This window comes from Charadrius vociferus, unplaced genomic scaffold (genome assembly GCF_000708025.1).
Source record: "Charadrius vociferus isolate BGI_N301 unplaced genomic scaffold, ASM70802v2 scaffold92, whole genome shotgun sequence".
Classification (NCBI taxonomy): domain Eukaryota; kingdom Metazoa; phylum Chordata; class Aves; order Charadriiformes; family Charadriidae; genus Charadrius; species Charadrius vociferus.
Window position 1 is genome coordinate 3,588,254 of NW_009647874.1, and position 21,105 is coordinate 3,609,358.

At 42.5% G+C, this 21,105-nt stretch overlaps 1 protein-coding gene across 1 annotated transcript in view; it reads left to right on the forward strand.

Moving 5' to 3' along the window:
- The window catches only part of RFX8 (RFX family member 8, lacking RFX DNA binding domain), a 65,243-nt gene extending 44,380 nt beyond the window's left edge, over positions 1-20,863 (forward strand). The window contains exons 6-16 of the mRNA XM_009883117.1: positions 1,422-1,484; positions 3,030-3,093; positions 4,112-4,240; positions 4,326-4,403; positions 4,921-5,034; positions 5,670-5,820; positions 9,827-9,885; positions 14,058-14,214; positions 15,791-15,885; positions 17,034-17,148; positions 20,604-20,863. Of these exons, the coding sequence (XP_009881419.1) occupies positions 1,422-1,484; positions 3,030-3,093; positions 4,112-4,240; positions 4,326-4,403; positions 4,921-5,034; positions 5,670-5,820; positions 9,827-9,885; positions 14,058-14,214; positions 15,791-15,885; positions 17,034-17,148; positions 20,604-20,863 (1,285 nt within the window). The remainder of the gene's footprint in view (positions 1-1,421; positions 1,485-3,029; positions 3,094-4,111; positions 4,241-4,325; positions 4,404-4,920; positions 5,035-5,669; positions 5,821-9,826; positions 9,886-14,057; positions 14,215-15,790; positions 15,886-17,033; positions 17,149-20,603) is intronic.
- Positions 20,864-21,105: the final 242 nt, after the last annotated feature.

Consider the following 21,105-nt stretch of genomic DNA (forward strand, 5'->3'; position numbering starts at 1 on the left):
AAAGCACAAAACACAACCAGAGATGAATGAATAGCATGATTATATTAGGCTGCATACAAAATAAGCAGCAGCTTCAACCAAATAAGTGAGTTTGTTTCCATCTGTATTTAGGATTTTGTACATTGTCTGCAAATAAATAGGAACACATCATCTTTACTGTCTTCTCAGTGGAGTTCAGTACTTTTGAAATCAGAATTAATTTCTTATGATCTAATGAAGTTGATAAAACCAGGAATGGCAGATTCTGTTTGTTTTTTTTTTTTTTAATTAGAAAATTAGAAATTTAGAAAAAGAGTAATGAAAACTTGAAGACTTTTCTACTTGCAACAACTATTGCTCCCTCCCATGCCTGAATAGAGTCCAACATGCAGGTGATTTTTCTTTTGCATCTACCTGAGGGGAAGGTGGAGCCGGGACCCCAGTTGAGAGACCAAGGCATCTTCCCAACCTGCTGGTTGGTGAAGAAAGAGGTGGTTTCAAAACTATGATCCACTGTCTCTAATTACTGAAAACAATATCTCTTGACTATATTGAAATGGTCAGCAGTTGTCATGGTGCTGGTAATGAGGAACTAGGTCCCTGAGGGATCTGGCAGGTTGGGACCTTTGCTTGTTGGTATAATAGAAATGGCAGTATGATTATAATGGTTTGCCTTTGACTACAAAGAAGGCATTTGCCTTTTGATAGTCAGTGGGGCCTAGGATGTGTCGGTTGGCTGAGTTGGAGTGATGGGGATGCTCGACACCTGTGAGTTGGTTCATTTAGAAATCTTGGATTTTTTGAAGATACATGTACCATGATGCTGATGATCATGTTATGAAAGAAAATGTAAATAAAAACAACTGTACCCAATGAGGTCTCCAAATGTATTATGGAGATTTAAGGGAATACACTATTTACTGATTTACTGTATCTACTGTTACAGTAGAGTGCCCTCTAGGAATGGGAGCTTTGAGGACGAGCTCTCCCCAAAATGGTACTTGCTCTGGCAGATCAAGAAGGCTTGGATTATGGCAGCGTTAGCAAATGCCAGCGAATTTTGGCTTCATAAGACTCACTTTAAGATTCTAGTAACAGGGAAGGTTTGGGCTTCTGGCTTTCTAGTGAAGCAAACCCCCGATTTTTTTAATGAAAAAATCTGATATCATTCTAGCAAATTAGCTCAGTGTAAACTGACAGTCAACACCGCGCACATTCACCACGCTCCCTCCTTTCGTTTTTCCTTTGTCCCTCCCGTTCACCTCCTCTTTTAGTCTTTTCATCATCCCCACCATTGCATTTCCCATTTTAGCTCTAGATCCCACCCCACAGCATCATCCAAACTCTGCAAGATAGGTGCTGAAACTCCTCGTGATTTTGCTGTCACCCCTTCTCCCCTTCTCCCACCCACCTCTTGTTTTGTGTGTCCCATCTTTACCCAGGCACCACTCTCCAGGGGAGGCGAGCAGCTCTGCCTGGCAGCCGAGCACCTCCGCGGGCACCGGGTGAGTCCCAACCACCTTTGCTAACCGTGGGAGCACATAGATGTTAGCTTTCTGTAGCTATTTGCACTTAATGGTCACCAAGCTGCCGGCTGGCTGCTGGGGTGCAGGAGGACCCACGCAGAAGCACCCCTTCACGCACCTCGCCATCCCCACGTGGGGGAGAGTGGGGAGCCAGCCCAGCTAGGGAGCCAGCCCGCTGGAGGAGAGTGATGCTGATATGTGTTGCCATAGCAGCAGCAGCAGAAGATACAGCTGGCCGCCTTCCCTGGGAGAGCAGGAGCTGGAAAATATTAATTTTGTTTCACAGGCTTCAGAAATCGGCAGGAAGGACCCATTTGGAAAAAGCGTTATGAAACATCCCTACTTACACATTCGTCCCTCTGTCCAGCCCCCAACTCCGAAATGTCTGGGAGAAAGAGTTGATAACGTTACCAAAAATAGCCAACAGGAATGCGGTGCCCTGTCTTGGGCAGCCAGTTTGGTTGTTTCACTGGAGCACTGCCTTCATGGCAGAGGGAAAGGTAATTTTTCAGGTGGCAGGGGGCAGTTCTGGCAACAACAGAGAAGCGAGAGGAAGCATTTTCAGTGGCTTGAGTTTCCAAGCAGATAAGCTATCACAGTTTGTTCTCTGTTCCTTCAGGATGTATGGTTGTACCCTGGTTTATAACACATCACAGCAGTAAAACCCAGCGGCCAGGATCTGGTTAGATAGCCTGAGTGTTAGCAGACACCAGGAGAAGCACATTTTCTACAAAGCCCCTGCCTGTCACCCTTCAAAACAGCTGAGTCCAAAAGGACCCCGGAGTTTGAAATGCCTTCACAGACAGCGAGCAGGTGGCAGCAGCAGATGGGGGCTAGACTGGAGGAATCCAACTCTCACAGCACGTCCCTTTTACTAGCAACGTTGCTTCTCCCTCCTGTAGGATCAGCCTCTGCAAAACAGGCAGGGAGAGTGGTAGGAGATGGTAAAGCAGGAGAGCAGCCTATTGCTCCTGCATCCCCGACTTTTCAGCCAAAAGCCAGCGGTCAAGCCTTTGCAGGCCCAGGTGAATTCCGACCGTGCGGAACGTCACGGCGGGCTTGCAAAGTAAATGGGGGACAACTGGAAAAAAACGCTTCACATTTACACTGGTATAGGCTGCAGAAAATAGAAATACTGTGAAATCAAAGCGCAAGGATGATTTCATTATTTGCATGTTTATAATTATTAGTGTTCCAAACGAACTGCAACTGTAAATACAAACCCACAATTTTGCAAGAAGTTGGAAGACATTGCACTGTTAAATGGCTAATACCTTGCCGTCTTTATAATGAATGGTTCGGTTTTACCTTAAAATTAAGAAATTGGTCTTCAGACTTGTTAGAAAATTGTAAGGTTACTGAATGGCAGGAAAGGGAGCGGGGTTTCTTTCCCAAACACAATGCTCCAATCTAGTGCACTCTATCCAGTTTGAACTCATTTTCTTACTAGATACAGAATGAATTGGTGAGGTTTTTAAAGTTGGTTTGTTGGTTTTTTTTTTCCTGTTGTATATTTTACCACAGGGGAAATACCTGCAGTTATGGACATGCAGTTGGTTACAAGATCAGCAGCCCCCAAAAAAGAACCGTGAGTTTCAGATACATTAGACTTATAACAAAATGTCTATCTGTGTGTTTAATTAGAATGGCTATATAGTATGTTCTGATGAAATACAGTTAACCCATCATCTTCTTCAAAATAATCTCTGTCTGCATAATCTCACTAAATGCTTACTTCCCCCACTCCTATTTCACCTGGTAGCTAAATATTTTTCTTTTCTTAATGTCATCTCAAATCATTTTATCTCTGCCAAGAGTGGAAATTGTGGCTGACAGCCCAGGTTTTGAATGTTAGGGGAGTTAGTGGGGCACAACCTTCCTTGCCTGAGGCCGGCGGTAACGGATCTTCATGCCGGTGTCTTTTCAATGCGCTCAGAGTTTATTGGCATGAGAAGCATTTAAATACTAGGAAACGGTTAAGAAAAAAGAGCGCAACCCCCAGCTCGCCCAAAAGGACAGACGCGACGTAACCTGTGGCACTTCTCCCATAAGTGTGCTGCCATGGGGTGGCTTGACACCAGGGTTGTTGGTAGCCAGCCAGCAGAGCATAAGCAGCCAACTTAGGCGGACCAAAGTGAGGAAAAAAAAAAAAGGAGAGACTGCACGGCTGTCTTATTTTTACAGAGCACTCAGGTGCAGTAATGAGTGCTCTGAAGTGGATGTAATGACAGCTGATGAGAAGTGCGCTGTCACCCTGACAGCAGAGCCAACTATCTGCAGCCTTATTTAGAAGGTTACAACTGTGAAATGAGCACTATAGAAAATATATGTGGAAGTTATGTATAGCATTAAATATTCACTGGTTCTGAAAAGAAATTCATGTACTGTTTGGGACTTAAACATTTAGTCAGCCATGCTTGTTTCTTTCGTCCACCCCTACTTTCTAAAAAAAAGGACAAGTATTGCTCTGAAGAAATACATCTTATTAAAAAATCATGTTATACAATTTCAAGAAAGTACTTAATACCTTTAACAGAACTGACAAGATAATTGTGAACTTTTTTTTTTTTATTGTTCAAAATAAATTCTGATGCATCGAGAGCAAGGATTTGCACTGTTCTCCATCTGTCATTTATCTGAAGACTGAACAAGAGAGATTTCACTACCCTTGGCCTGAATTCAGCAGATTCTATCCTTGGGAGCAAGAGTTAGGGAAGAAATATTCCTATGAAATGGTACGTTCAAGAATTCGGTCATCAAGCTAGTTAGCTCTTTGCCTCCGTGATCTTTTTGTACCCTCTTTCTGGTCACCTTCTCCAGGTTGGACTGCTTGCCAATGACTACTACAGCTATTGTCAAGATATTTTATATATGGTGAGAGAGAAAGAGCTTAACAAGGTACGCTTTTGCTTTAACAACACTCATTCTGATGATGGCAAACAACTCCAAGGATAAAATTGTTTCTGTGTAGCTTATCTACTTGATGGTTTGATCCAAGGTAGATGATCATTTATAGACAAAAGGAGCATTCAGTCAAATTATTCGGGAATCTGTAATTAAGACAACATGCTCCAAGAACCTGAGTTTATAGGCATATCCTAAGCACTCCTGGCACATCAACAGGTCTGAGCCCAGCACAAAACACAAGGCCACAGCCACATATCTTTCATTATATCCCCATATCCATGGCACAATTCTTTCTCTTCTCTTTCTTACGCTGCTTTGTGAGGTTCAGCTTGTTGCCCCAGGATGCTTCCACTTACACTGGAGCCTGGCCAGGATGGGGCCCGGCAAAGAGCCCAGCTCCACGGTCATTCTCTTTCTTCTGTGCCTATGTGTATTGTTTTACTGCATTACACTTCACGTTTCACAAGTGTAAAATCAGTGAAAATTCATAAAGGATTTTGTGCGACAGGTGGAAGCCTGTATCATGTCGTTCTGGAGGTCTCTGCAGCCTGAAAGAATAGCACTAATGTCCTTGCCAGATGTATGCCAGCTGTTCAAAAGCTATGATAGGCAGCTATTCAAGGTACCGTTGGCACACTTCTTTGTTGTAATTATGTTATTATGTGTTTGTGTCTTTTTGGTAGTTCTACCCGAGGAGAAGGGCTAGCTGCTTCTTATGGGCTGTACAATGGGATATTCGTTTGTACCTCAAGTCTGTTCTCTGGCTTCTTTTGGACTTTTAAAGGAGCCAGTGGAATTTCAGATTACTTCCCTTTTGCTGCTACATATTTCTTTGAAACTCCCTAATATCAATGGAGTACGCTGTTATAAATGCGGTCTGTGGTTCTGGCATGAGGTTATGTGACTGAAGTTTTGACTGATAACTGTTTTCCAAATGATGAGAGTTATTTTTCCCTTGAGAACACCACTGCATGTCTCGGTGACATTCCATGTAGAAATATGCGGTTTTCTGAACAAAATAATTTGCTTCTTATTAACAGCAGGTCATTAAGTATTGTCTAGTAATTCATTCAGGAAATTATGTTTATTGTTAGGATCTTTTTCCTTCTGCTAATAAATGTAGCTTAGCTATTGCTTAATTGGAGGGGAAAAAAATGGGCTTATTTACATTTAAACTATCAATACAATTTTCTTCCATGTCACTGTAAATATCTGTAGTACACCAATCATGTGCAGCTCCATGAATTTGTATTCTAGGTGATGGAGAACATCCTACTTCATGATTTCCTGGAGGAGGTGCCCGTGCAACACATGCAGTCAATCAGATTGTTCAGTAAAAATGTTGAATTTTGGCTGCTTAATGCTGTGAAAGAGTTTCCATTACCACTCCAAACATCCAAATTTAAAGGTATGTTTGAGTAATAGAGAGATTTTCATAGAAAAATCTTTGCTTAAACTGCAGAGATAATTATGTTACAAGACTGCTAGAGAAATTATTTTAAAAACTTTTTTAGCTGGTATAACTTTGACAGTAGTGAGGACTAGAGTTAGTTGGGATACAGTTAAAAATAAATAGTCTCAGATAAAGTGTAAGAAAAAATTTAAGCCAAAAGTGTTCCCAATTCATGGCAAATTAAAGTGTACTTGAATCTTTTAAAAAGATCTATCTCTTGCCATAATCACTTTGGCTGTGTAGATGACTGAATAATATGCAGTCTGCCCTCTGAAACTGAGGTATTGTTCTGCCTCTTCATCTTGCAAGTAGTTTTATGTGGATAAATTAATTAACGGCTATAGTGCAATTCAATATAAAGGGGAAAAAAGCCATACTCCCATAGGGAAACTACGACTCTGTCATTAGAGGAGGATTTGAAAAAATCTGTACTATACAAAGGTGTGTGTATATATGTGTGTTTGTAAATATGTACGTACATACATACATATAGTTACATATGATGCTGAAGATTCTGTCTAAAACATAATGTTCCTCAGTTGTTCATTGAGTGAAGACCAGCTCCTCAGTGGCAAAGCAGGGGTCCTGTGTTGACAAAACATTGTATTAGCATTCATATGCTCAAGGAAGACTTGCAGACAGTCTTAATTGTGGAATTATCATAGAATCATAGAATCACAGAAAGATTTGGGTTAGAAGGGACCTTAAAGATCACCTAGTTCCAACCCCCCTGCCACGGGCAGGGACACCTCCCACTAGACCAGGTTGCTCAAAGCCCCATCCAACCTGCCCTTGAACACCTCCAGGGATGGGGCATCCACAACTTCTCTGGACAACCTGTGCCAGTGCCTCACCACCCTCACAGTAAAGAATTTCTTTGTAAGATCTAATATAAATCTACCCTCTTCCAGTTTAAAACTGTTACCCGTCGTTCTACCACTACACTCCCCGATAGAGTCCCTCCCTGTCTTTCCTGTAGGCCTGCTTTAGGTACTGGAAGGCCACTATAAGGTCTCCCTGGAGCCTTCTCTTCTCCAGGCTGAACAACCCCAACTCTCTCAGCCTGTCTTCATAGGAGCGGTGCTACAGCCCTCTGATCATCTTTGTGGTCCTCCTCTGGAATTGCTCCAACAGGTCCATGTCCTTCTTATGTTGAGGGCTCCAGAGCTGCACACAGAATTCCAGATGGAGTCTCACCAGAGCAGAGGGGCAGAATCACCTCCGTTGACCTGCTGGCCAAGCTCCTTTTGATGCAGCCCAGGATACGGCTGGCCTTCTAGGCTGCAATTGCACATTTCTGGCTCATGTTGAGCTTCTCATCAACCAACACCACCCTTCTCCTCACGGTAGTTCTCAATCCATTCTCTGCCCAGCCTGTGTTTGTGCTTGGGATTGCCCCAACCCAAGTGCAGGACCTTGCACTTGGCCTTGTTGAACTTCATGAGGTTTGCACAGGCCCACCTCTCAAGCCTGTCCAGGTCCCTCTGGATGGCATCCCTTCCCTCCAACATGTTGACATCACCACACAGCTTGGTGTCATCAGCAAACTTGCTGAGGGTGCACCCAGTCCCACTGTCCATGTCTGCGACAAAGATGTTAAATAGCAGTGGTCCCAATACTGACCCCTGAGGAACACCACTCATCGCTGGTTTCCACTTGGAGATGGAACTGTTGACTCTTTCAGTGCAGCCATCCAGCCAATTTCTTATTCACCAAGTGGTCCATCCGTCAAAGCCACGTCTCTCCAATTTAGAGACAAGAATGTCGTTTGGGACAGTCAAATGCTTTGCACAAGTCCGGGTAGATGATGTCAGTTGCTCTTTCCTTGTCCAGGAACCCTGGATGTATGTAACCCTGTCATAAAAGGCCACCAAATTTTTCAGCCACAATTGGCCTTTAGTGAAGCCATGTTGACTGTCACCGAACACCTCCTTATTTTCCATGTGCCTTAGTCTAGTTTCCAGGAGGATCTGCTCCATGACCTTGGTGGGCACAGAGGTAAGACTGACTGGCCTGTAGTTCCCTGGGTCTTCCTTTTTCCCCTTTTTAAAAATGGGGGTTATGTTTCCCCTTTTCCAGTCAGCAGGAACTTCACTGGACTGCCACAACTTCTCAAATATGGTGGATGGTGGCTTAGCAACTTCATCCGCCAGTTCCCACAGGACCCACAGCTGTATCTCATCAGGTCACGTGGATTTGTGCACCTTCAGGTTCCTTAGATGGTCTTGAACCTGATCTTCTCCTACAGTGGGTGGTTCCTCATTCTCCCAGTCCCTGCCTTTGCCTTCTGAGACTTGAGCAGTGTGGCGAAGTCTGAGGCAAAAAAAATCATTGAGTACTTCAGCCTTCTCCATATCCAGGGTGACCAGCTTTTCCATTTCCTTTCAGAGAGGTCCCGCATTTTCCCTAGTCTTTCTTCTATCGCTGACATATGTGTAGAAGCTTTTCTTGTTTCCCTTGACATCCCTGGCCAGATTTAATTCCATCTGGGCTTCAGTTTTCCTAACTTGATCCCTGGCTTCTCAGAGGCCAAAGTCTGCTCCAAGGTAGTGAGCTTGCTGTGCGCCCTCCTCACTGACCTAAGGATCTTGAACTCCACCATCTCAAGGTCACTGCAGCCAAGGCTGCCCTTGAGCTCTACATTCCCCATCAGCTCCTCCTTGCTGGTGAGAACAAGGTCCAGCATAGCACCTCTCCTCATTGGTTCCTCTATCTCTTGGAGAAAGAAGTTATCATCGGCACATTCCAGGAGGCTCCTGGATTGCTTAGGCCCTGCTGTGTTGTCTCTCCAACTGATATCAGGGTGTTTGAAGTCTCCCATGAGGACCAGGGTTTGCGAATGTGAGGCTGCTCCTCTCTGTCTATAGAGGCCCTCATCTGCTTGGTCTTCCTGGTCGGGGGGCCTGTAGCAGACCCCCACTGGAATATCACCTGTCCCTGCCCTCCCTTTAATCCTGACCCATAAGCTCTCGGTTGGCTCCTCATCTATCCCCAGGCAGAGCTCCATGTACTCCAGCTGGTCCTTGATATAGAGGGTGACACCCCCTCCATGTCTCCCCTGCCTGTCCTTCCTGAAGAGCCTGTGTCCTTCCATTCCAAGACTCCAGTCACAGGAGCCATCCCACCATGTCTCCATGATTGCCAATAAGATCATAGTCCTGGGGGCGTGTGCACATGTCTAACTCCTCTTGTTTGTTCCCCGAGCTATGTGCGTTTGCATAGAAGCGTTTAAGTTTCCTGCACTTGAATACTTGACAGAGCAAACTTAGCAATGTGTTTTTAACATGAGTGTGCATGGAAGTATATCTAATTAATCAGCTGCGACCCTGGTCTTTCTGGTTTGTACAAACTTCAGGGAAACAGACATTTTCACTTGAAAATCATTGCCTGTCTGCAGAGGTTTGTAAGTTGCTTTATACTCTATTTTCCTGTAACTAAGAATCAGTTATTTTATATTTTATTCTTAAAAAGGATATTATTGGACCATGCTTGTCATAATTACAACTTATTATAAACAGGAGAAAATAGAACCAAAGAACCCAGCTCCTATTAACAGTGCTGTAGAATTATAGATGCGTAAACGTGGAAATGTAAACCCTCTAAACAAAATACAGGAGGTTTAAAATTAATGTTGCTTTCATCCACCTTAAACCATACGTGTAAAAGAGTATTAGTCTTGATTGAGAAGTATTTAATGTAAAAAAATAATATAAGTGTTCTTCCAGTGTGTTATGGGATTTGCAGTGAAGGAAGAGTGGTGACAGCTTCTGCTTGCCAGCATTAAACTGGGAGGGTCCCCAGCCCAGCCCATAATGCTGGCTCAGTGCCCCTGCCGTGCCCTTTGTTAGCCTGTTGCTCCCCTAGGGATCTACTTTCTAACTTAAAAGATCTGTCTTCATTAACGTCTTTTAGACTGTAAAATATTAATGATGTGAAACATCTGCCTCTTCTTCTTTAACAGAAGTTACACTGTTTGTAAAAAGACTGAGGAGAAAGACAGACCTTTCGAACATGGCCAAGGTATGTTCCAGAATCCATGAAACGAAAAAAAAATGGGCATCTCATTCACTCAAGCAGTTTGGACTATTTCTGGGATGTTCCATTGTATGACAACAGCAGCAGCACAGGTGTTCTTATCTGTATACTGACCATAGTCCAAATAGTTCTCACCCTCCTACATATCTCTTCCCACACTATAAGTATGCTGAGGGGGCATTTTCCTCCCTCTGGATTCTGTGAAAGCCTCTGAGATATGGTCAATCGTCCCCCAAGGAGAGAACACAGGAGCTGGAAGGGTCAGATGACAGTTTCCAGTATGTTCACCCAGCCATGCAAAAGCTGGTCAGATGGCACTTGCTGGAGTTATTCTAAAATTGGTTTTACGTAGCATCCTGATTACTCTCTTTGACGAGTGCTACAGCAGCCTGCACAAGGAAAATCGCTAATATGCCGTCTGCGGAGAAGCTGCATGGTCAGGGAGCAGGGTGTGAGGTCTATAAGGGCACAAGACTCTCACCAACTTCATGTATCCCAGGGATCAGCTGGCAAAATCTTCTCCACCCTCTGACCAGACAGTGTTGGAATGAGTGCTGCAGGGACGCATCCTCTGAAATTTCCTCCTCAGGGTCATCACTCAGACTGGCTATTCTCCTTGGGAAGAAAGAGATAAAAATCTCTCAGTTAATATTTCTGCCTGCTTTTTGCTCTACAGTATCATTCTTCTCAGCTACATTGACAAAGGAAATGCATCCAGGAGCTGCATATTTACCCCTTTGACCACTGCAAAGTAAATTGTTTCATTAGCCTGTACTTATTCAGTGCTGCATTACTACAAGGGGCTGTACCCTCTCTGCAGCCTTCCTTCCACTGGTGTCCAAAATCTTGGCTTTTAAGGCAGTCTGGGCCAAGACAGAACACATAGGTCACGAATGGGGAAGGAAGCAGAGGAGAACAGGTGGTATATTTTCTCCTCTTCTTCAAACAGCAAGTACAAGATTTTCCCAACATGCCGCCTGGCTTAAATCACTACACTGTGTCCCCACAATAAAGAGAAGGAAGGAATGGAACTGTGGCTTCATGAACTGCACGGCAGTGTCACATTCTTCCTTAATAACTGTAGCTTCCCTTTATGGGAAAAGTCATCACCAGCAACACACAAGAGACACCTCACTATGAAAAGTTTTAGAAAATCATTATAATGCACAAACGTGCATAGGTGTACTAACAAAGGCAGAAGGTTGACTTCTGTGAGGTGCTGAGCACTCGCAGTTCCCGTTTGCTGCAGCAGCCCTTGGAGATACTAACTACTTGAAAAGCTCAGCTTCACGTGCCTCTAAACCATTGTTTCTTATGGAAGGACGTGATCCAGCAAGAGTGCAAGTGCCAGCTATTCCCAGCCATTTGCATTTGATTTGTGTACTCAGGCTTTACATCCTCCTCCTTGCGCTCGAGCTGTGATGTCAAGGGGCTGGTTGCAGCTTTTTGCTTCTTCCCTGCCTGCTCCTAACATGTGGAAAAGCTGCAGATACTCAACATTGAATTTACACCCTCGAAATTTAGGGCAAGAGAAGTTAAGACCAGTCGGGGGGAATTCTCTAGCGGCAGCCTCTGGCTGCTGTGTGTCCCCTTTACTCCATTTAACCAGCACAAAGTGAAGCTCATAGTCCTGAGAATCGGGTTCAGATCTATGTTTACATTCTGAGCCTGGTTCTGGCTCATGCTAATGAGCTCTTGGTACTGTTCTTACAAGAAAATGATGTTTGCACCTTCTCTAGAGCCTCTTTAAAATACAAGGGAAAGGCAAAGGAGTTCCAGTGTACCTGATGATTAGTCGCATCAGCAATTTAAAAACAACAGTTTCAATAAGTGAAATTATGTAAGTCTTGTAAATGAGCACCCGTGCAGTCTTTCAGTGGTCACATAGCCTCTATTACAACTTCTGTTAGAGATCTTGCCAAAGCTATGGATACTGGCCTGCAGCAAAACAGGGTCGGAAACAAATACCAGCCAAAAATTCTCCTGCAAATGCAGTCCCCTGTTCAACACACACCAGAAAATGGTTAGCTGAACACCACAGGTCTTTAAAATTTTCATCTTGTGACAAACATGCAGATGCTTCATGGGGAGGTGGACGTCCCTCAGAAAGGACTACTGAGTGTTTTAGTCAGACCCAATCCTGTTTCCCCTGGTGGCCCTCATCAGATGCTCCCGTGACGTGGGTATGAGTAGAGCAAGTGATAACTCACTCCTCCTCCATTGTGCTCTCCTGGCTTCCAGCAACATCAGATGAAAGTTATATCCACATCTTGGTATTTAACAGCTTGATTTTCACATCCACAACATCTTGAAGTAGCGAGTTCCAAGGTCTGATTATTTGTTGTGTGAAAAAATACTTTCTTTTATTATTTTAAAATTTCTACCTTTCTTCATGCAATTCTCCCTGCAAGTCTCCATCGCATCGTTCCTCAGTTATTTCTGTCCGAAGCTGGAGTTTATCTTATCTTCTCACGTAGGAGTTATTTGATATTTTTAATCATCCTTCTCGGTTTTCTCTGTCTAAAAGGCACCTGGAATTTCAACTAGAGACTGATGGTCAAAGCAGGTGAGAGAGCTCCTAATGAGAAGTACTATGGAGGAGCTGTGCAGCTGCAGCCTGTGAACGGTGTAACCATACTGACCCTTGTACAGTAGTTTGCAATAATTTAGCCACCTGTCGAGAAAATAGGAACAATTTTGTCAGGGTCAGCATTCAAAAGAAAAAAAAAAAAGTAACTTTCCCATCATGTGTAGATAAAGCAGTCTGACAGCTGCTACTACCTGGACATACAGAAGTAATTAGAGCATAAAAAGGTGCAAATTCCCTGCGAGAAAGGAATGTGAATATGCTGCTTGTCATGTCTTGGGGCTGATTCCTGCCTCTGGTAAGCTGTATTTAAGTATTGGCAGAGCTGGGTGTCAGTCATTTAGAGAATTATTTTTAGTACAGTGAAGGGCAATGGCTAAAGGGACTAGTCTGAGCATGGAGTTGGGTGCCAGCAGCACGCTGAAGGTGGGCACAATTTGGGGTTTTTGTTCTTGTTGCAAGCAGCAGCTCTTCTTCTGACACTGGAAACTCCAAGTAAAATAGAATTGAAAAACAAGACTTTCTTTAACTTACCTGAAGGGGATAACTGAGCGAGAATCAGAGTGCTTTTGGTATTTCAGTAAAGCTAGCAGAATGACGAAAAAGAGGAATGGCCAGATTGGAAATTATGCTTGCAAAAGAGTAGTTGCATTCACTGCTGTTTGTGGGGTCATGGTAAGCACCTGGTGAATGGGATTCGTTAAAGTGTTTACGAATCCTGAAGGTTTTTTTAGAAAAAATATTTTTCCTCTGGAAGGACACACTGGACATGGATTATTAATATAAAAGCCCAAAATTCAATAAAGGCTTTAGGATCTTACTGATTTCAGTATGGAAGTTAGAGGCTAAATGTATAGATTAACAAATTTTAATGGATTCAGGTTTAATTATTTCCTTCACCTTTTTCACCATTTCATCAAGAATCTGAAGCAATACTGTTTGATATTAGCAATTCAATAAAAAAAAAAAAAAGTGAAAAGATGAGGATCAAATGTTAGGCTGAAAATTGTTTGCAATATCTATGACTAATACTTTTTGGGACAAATATGAAGCCATATTCATTCACAAATGATTCATTAGCGAATAAAGGATGAAATCCCAACCAATATTTTTTTTAACTAACATCATATTTTTTTATGTTATTTTTACCTTCTTAAAGGTTTAGGCAACTTGAGAAAACTTGCCTTTGAATTTAATTGAAACATGTACTAAGGGCAGGTAACGTCAGCCTTGATACACCATTCCATGTTTTAGACAGAATACTGTTATTTGGTGTAACTGTAATAACTCCAGGCAAAACCAATTACTCAGGCAATTGCCCAGATACTTCAAGCATGTTAGCCTTGTCTGCTCCGCCACAGACAGCGACACAGAGTATCATTGAAAAGAGTATCTCCCAGAACAAAAAACTCTTGAAGACAACTTCAGATTCGTCTCCTTTGATTTTTTTTTTTTTTTTCCAATTTGGAGACTGGTTATATAAAGTCTGGTATCGAATAAGGGAAGCTTTTTGACTAAGTTAAGGACTTGAGAAAATGAAAGGCATTAACTGTTTTCTTATTCTCTGTAGACAATGAGAACAGTCTTGAACAGCAACAGCAAAGTCACTGTTCTGCGATCAGACTTGCATGCTGTCATCGATCAGGGATTTCTGGATGTGCCTGGAAACCTCTTTCAAATGAAGTTTAGGAATCTGGACGAGCTGCAGAGCGACATAGAACTCAAATGTAATATTTTTTTTTTTGCTGTATTTTGTCTATCCGCTTAAGCCCTGGCTTGCCATTGTTAAAGCTCCAGCATTTCCTCTTGTTTATTCATGGCATCTGCCCTAATGGGAATTACAGCCTTACCATAACCCGAAGTACTGGAAAAGTGCCAATAAAATTGAGAATGGAGCATATCGTATTATCCTTTTAACTTTAAAGGTTAAGAATGAAAGGCTTTCCGTTCTGACTCTCTTTTAGAGCTTTCTATAGCAGCAGGAGTGGGGTTTGTGTTACTAAATGCTATATCTTCTAGAAGAAGGTTGACAAACGGGGATATTAATTTTTTACCTTTTTCTCTGAGAAAAAAAGAAGTTTCCAAGAGTTGCATTTTGCATTTTTCTCTGTTATTAATCAAAGTACAGAAAATCATTTCTTGTGGCCAGATTTTAAAATATTGTATGCTGAACTGGATGAGGACTATTGGCCTTTCAGGTTTCGTGTCCTTTCGCTGTATTGCGGCCTGTGGATGTGCTGCTGTAAACAATAAAGTACGCAGGTTGTATGCAGCCATGACATAATGCATTTGCCAGCTTAATGAAAAGGGATGGTGACATAATGGCAAGTTAATTTTTAGATTAATGGGCTGCTATTTAAATTATTAGCAAGAGATGGCAAGTTGGAGGAGGCTGTGCATAGAATTGACAGGGGGAAACCTCAGTTCTTTGTTCCTGGCCCACCATCGCCTCGCGCACTGACAAGGGATGTGCCACAGCCTTTCCGTGAGGGCTTTCAGTGGGAATAATAATTTACCTGTTTCACAGAACCAACAGGAGAACCATTTAACTAATATTTATATATGGTTTAAAATCAAAACCACTGCGTAGAATGCTTATATTACATTTGCTTGTTATATTAACGATGATTTTATTCTTTCCAAGATGCATTCTCTGATTGTATTCTCTGTTTTCATTGCTTTTCCAAATTGCTACTTATAATAAGCAAAGTTTCACAGACACTATCCGTATGCCTTTTTGAAGGAAGAGGTCTCAGTGAGAAGGGTATAAACTGAGAGAGGTGCCATAGTGATGTAGCTTTTGGCACCGGGTGGTAGGTTCCAATCTTTTGGGCAAGCAGCTGTGCTGATATCTGGCAATATTCTATATAATTCTGTCGGTCTACAGAATATTCTACATTTTCAGTTATTGTTTTAAAACTGTTTTCTTCCCCCCAACAGATAAACCAAGGTTATTTTTTTTTCCACAGCCACATAAAATCTCAGATAAGTAAGTTGGTATTGCATATAACCAAATTCCAGCTTTTACATTGGAAGTGTTTATTCTTGCCACCTTTGCCATGATGACTAGGTTAGCGCAGATATGGTGGAAATGGACATAAACATGAATTCTGACTGATTTCAAAGTAGGGTACTCTTCCTCACTAAAGGAACACTATGATTATATTAATCAAAATGCTATAAACAGATGTCTTAATATATTTTAAACTACAGATAAAAGAAATAAAGCACTGAAAACAGCATAAACAAACCAAAAAGCAAGCCAATCACTTCAAGTCATGATCTGCCTTCTATATTTCATAGGTTTGAACGACTTAATGTCTTTGCTGGCACCTTCCACAGATATTCGGGTTCTTCTGAACTGTGTGTCTTCAAATCTTCAGGCTTTTGTCATTCAGGTATAAAATTAATTTAATAATTTCAGAAAAGAAAGACTGATCACATCATTTATCCTGCTATAGGCTGACTGTCACTAGTCTGCAGGAGCTACATTGTACACTAGCAATCTGACCAGACTGCAGATTTGCATAAATACAATTTATGCATGCTGCAGAAAAAGGGGGAATCAATTAGCGTACAAAAATTCCATCTGTGCAAACAACTACAAGCATATTTCTGCGCATATATCCACTCGGACGGTTTCAGTATCTGCTCTCATTTTGTAGATATATGCTGTAACAGTCCCTAATATACCAGAATTCAGTAGAGAAATGTTAGTAAAAATCAAAAGAACACTTCATGATTCTCAAAATAATTGATTCATGAACATGTTGACTTTTAGGAGGTAGGAGAGTCATGGTTTCTAGTACAATGTCTCTAGCTCTTGTGAAAGATTCAAGTATGATCATCCTTGCATATGCACCTTCCCATAGGTTACCAACTCTACCACCCCTGTTCCACCAGTGATTCAGAATTAGCAGTAGCTTGATGGCACCACTGCATTTGGTTGGTTGCCAAACCAATTAATTTGGGTCTGGGCTGTGATTAAAGTATTTCCCCCCGCCCCTTTCTGAAGAAGCAGGGTAAATTGTACTTTTTAAACTTGATTATTTCCTTTTTTTTTTTTTTTTTAATTAAGAATAGTATTTTGCGGTTCTGTGGTGCCTTCATCTCATATAACCCTCAGCTACCTCATGGGATGGTACAGGGAAGATGGACTGGGACTTTTCCTGGGAGTTGACAATTGTAGGGTGTAAAACAATAGACACAAGTAGCAGCAAAGTCCCAATAGATAAAAAGAAAAAAAAAATTACCGTGAGAGTAGTTAAGCATGGGAAGATGTTACCCAGAAAGGCTGTGGAATCTCCATCCTGGAGGTATTCAGAACTTAGCCGGATAAGGCCTGAACTAAGCTGGCCATGCTTTGAGCAAGAGGTTGGATTAGGTTATGTCCCATGATCCCTTTCAACCTAATTATTTTAGGATTCTAACAAAAAAAAACCAAACCTGCTTGTCCCACCTTTGTATGCAGTTTGTACAGGGAAATACTCTGCAACACAATAAGGATTTCTTTATCAGAAAGCAATTTTTTTTTCTCTATCTGCAGCCAAGCAGGAGTAAAGAAGAGTTCAGAAGAGTGGCATCGGATTTTCAGTTGAGATGGAACTTCCTACTGACTGCAGTAAGCAAGGCTTTGACCCTCAACTATGCAGACAGTTTTGGTAAGTAGGATCTTTGTTACTTTCATTTGATATGCCCCTCTGTGTCCTGAGATGGCAGAGGCATCAGATCATTTTAACTAACATAAATTCAGTCTACTGTCACCAGGAGCATCGCTTCTGCCTGCTCCCTTCCTTGCATCAAGCGGCACCATTCGCCTGCAGATGTGGTTAGCCAAGTCAGGGAAATGAAACGATTCGTTTTCAGCCACCTTTGTCTTCTGATCCAAACTGTGGGATGAGCAGAAGCGAGCGTGCAGCTGGAGGTGGTGGGAAGGGCAGGACTCCCCCTTTCGGCAGAAGCCATCATTTGTCTGTGGAAATACGGGGAAGAGCAGCCTGAGGTGTGAGCCTCTGCTCTCCCCCCCCTACAAGACCCGCACACCCCAGCAGAAGGGTGTGATGGAGAGCTGGGGCCACTAATATCCCAAACCGTAAAAATTCCAGATCTCTCAAGTGATAGCTCCCAATCCTTCGGGTTCTTTCTGTATAATACAACCAGAGCAGAGCCACTGTGATAACTACTTGCCAAAAAGGCAGATAGTTCCTCTGACAACAGCTATATGCTCCTTTTCCTTATGCCTTACACTGACATAAGTGCTTGCCTAGCCAGTAGCAAGCCTGTTTAAGGCATTAAACTGACCGAAAACTAGGCACTCCTTTAGCTGGCTTGGTTTTCTCTCTGTTTTAGGGCTCTGAGCTGTCAAGCACCAAATCCATCCCCCACCAGAGCAAGGCAAGAGAAGCCGAGGGACTGTGCAGTCACAGTCACTCAAAGTGGATTGAAGTGGTACAATATACGTCTTGAATCAGTTCAGTCTCTTCCATTGCTATATTTCATCAACCATACCCACCTTTCTCTTCATTTGTAAAACCTTTCAGAGGCTCGCTCTCTATTATTCATGCTGCAGAAATGCACCATCTCCTGTGAGTAGCATCTGATCCCAAACTGCGTGAACCGCTTTTTAGATTTTCAAAGGAGCACCTTCATATTTTTTCCTCTTCTGTCACATAGAGGCTTCACACAAATAGCCAAAGCAAACCTCATTATCTTCTTTGAAATGCCCCTTCAAAACTATACTTTCATGTGTTTCCTACAAAGACATAACAAAGGGGTGTGTTAAGGTTGTTGCCTTTTGTATTCTTCAGTATTCTTCCCCTGCTAATGTCAGCGTATGTGCATGTATGTGCGCACCTCTTTTCTGCATCTAGCTGCTACCTTTTGCCTTATATTTGGAATGCAAACTCTCTGGAGCGGGATCAGCGTTTTGTTCTGTGTCTGCAGGGAGCATAGCACAGTAGGGTCCCTTGTCCATCAGCTGCTGCGTTACAGTAATAAAAAAATAATCATTCCTTTCTCTCTCTCCGGAGGAGTTCTACACAAAACTCTCCAATGTTACATGCAATATTTTGGGCTATGAGGATATCAGAAATGAATTCCAAGAACAGCACTGGAAGCATAATGTTTATTGAAATTCCCCACGATGATGAAATCCTCTTCCCTCTTTCCACCGCAAGAAGAATTTAATGAATTGCCTCCGTGTTCTGCAGTTGTTGGTGCTTGGGGACACAACTGATGGAGAGCATCCCTTCCTCTGCTGAACCTTCCTTAAACTAGTTACAAATGATATTCTCATCCCACTTATGACTATCTTCCTACTACACTTCGGTAGGACTGAGACTGAATTTATTCTCACATATGAGAGATTTTAAAAATGTCTTTTAATCTTTCTCTGTGATGCTTCAATTAATTCGATCATTATTATCTTCTCTCTCAATACCTTTGGTTCTTTAAGATGTTGGGCTATATGACCTAATAACATCCCTTCTTTCCCATGTTTCTCTTCCGGTAGGATTTTGAGTTTTAGTGAACAAGGCTGGAGCTGTTACATTAACAAACCATCTGGTGTAAAAGTTCTGTACTCGGGGTCACTGCTTTTCAGAAATTTCTTAAATCTCAGCACTTCTTGCAAGAATGGTGGACAGCCTGCAAGTTGAAATATGTAGCATCCACGCTAAGGAAACACTATTACTTAGGGAAATGTGTGAATTTCATGTTAATGAAGTGTGCCTCCCCCCAAAACAAACCACATACCAGTAACCAAACCCAAACTTACTTCTGTCTAGGGTTCTTGCCTTGGAGCTTGGCACATCTGGCACACATAATATACCGGCACACTCACAGCTCTGAATTTAGGATTGACTTTTACCCTTTTCCAGCCCAGCCTCCACATGGGTGATGCTCAAGTGTGACGGCAGAAACCGTGCAGTTACCCCCCTGCAAGGCACAAAGGAGCAGGTGTGCTGCAGCAGTCAGGGCTAATGGGACCTCTACAGCTCTTTCAGCTCCACCTCTTCTCCAGCAAATGTGCTCTACACATCTCCATCACAGAACCTCGCGTCAGCTGGCCCACCTCCATTTCCTTTACTGGTCTCCCTTCTGAGGCATTCAGGGATGTATTGCTGAGCAACGCTGGCTCGACAGCGACCTGTGCATTCCTCTTTTGAAAGCAAGCGGCTTCAACCTCTTCAAACCTGCGTTCCTCTCTATTATCCCAAGGGACAACTGGAGTGGTAGATCTTGTTTCACGCTTACTCTTACCGACTATATTGAAAACACCTGTAAGACTGTTAGAAACGCTCATGGACTACTAGTGTCAGGTCTGTATAGTTTGAACTCCAAGTATAAAAGTCCCTTTCCTTGTCCTATAGATAAACAAGCACTTCCACTTACTTTGCTATAATTTAAAGATGCACAAAAGGACAAACAGCAGAAGCAGCAGCTTCTCAGACACACGTAACATCAAAAGAGGCAGTATTTTTCATTTTTAAAGCTCTGTAAACCTTGGCGGTTCATGTAAATTAGGGTATCTCTTTGTTGATGTCCATTTAAACATGGTTGTGGGATGCAGATCTTATGAATTGCTATGCAGATTTATGGCATGGAAGGAGACCTGCTCTTTACTTTAAGGACTTTCAACCAAGGTATGATTCAAAAGTCAATGGCCTCAGTGAGTCTCTCTTGGCTTTCAGCAGTTATGCCCCAAGCTTCCAAGCAGGCCGTTTAATGTCCCAGATACAAGACATATATACATCTGGAGCAGAGTTTGCTTGGGAAGAGTTGGAATGGGGATGATGTGTGGTTGTTGATAAGCCATGTAGTAGCAGTGAATATGGGGGAAGAACTTGAACAGGAAAGTGACTAAACACAAGTACGCTTTCCTCTCTAGCTAAAATAAGGGGGAAAGGCTTATGCTCATGTTTAAAATCTGCAGTTGGTGCCTATTTTGCTGTGATATTTGGAAGTACATAATTTTGTCAGTACTGTTTGCTGAGTGCTAGTCTGCTACTTTGTCTAGCCCATTACTATAATGAAGCCCTGTGCTTCATTATGCAGATCATGAAGATAAGCAAATGAAAAGGATGCTAAAATTGGGTTTGTTTTTCTTCAAACCTAGGATCCTGGCATTTGTTTAATTTGCTGCTCATGGATTTTGTGGCTCACATTTTCCTGTCCTATATAGAGGAGGAAGATGAAAGTTTCCTGGTCGCAAAGCAACACGAGGCCCCCCCTGTTCTCTGGATTTACCAGCCCAGCCATCTCTGGGGCTATTTTGCAGAGGAGCAACCTCAAGCCAATGCTCCACAGACAGCTCTTATAACTTTGATGCAGAGCCAGAATAACTTCGGATTAAGCAACGTCTTTCCAGAGTTCTGAGTTTTGGTGGATGCAGCCACAGGCAGCAAGGTGAAATAAATATTAACTTTAAAGAAAATTACAAAAAAAAAAAAAGTTATAAATTGGGTGACTCAGGAGGGATTGGGTTGTTTGGGGTTTTTTATGTGTGTCAAGTAGAACTGAAGAAATCTAGGTTTGCATGGAGCTATGTCCAGTGTCACCTAAACCTCAAGCCACTATGCATCTTCCACAGGCCCCACCTTCCCCACGATCTGATCAAG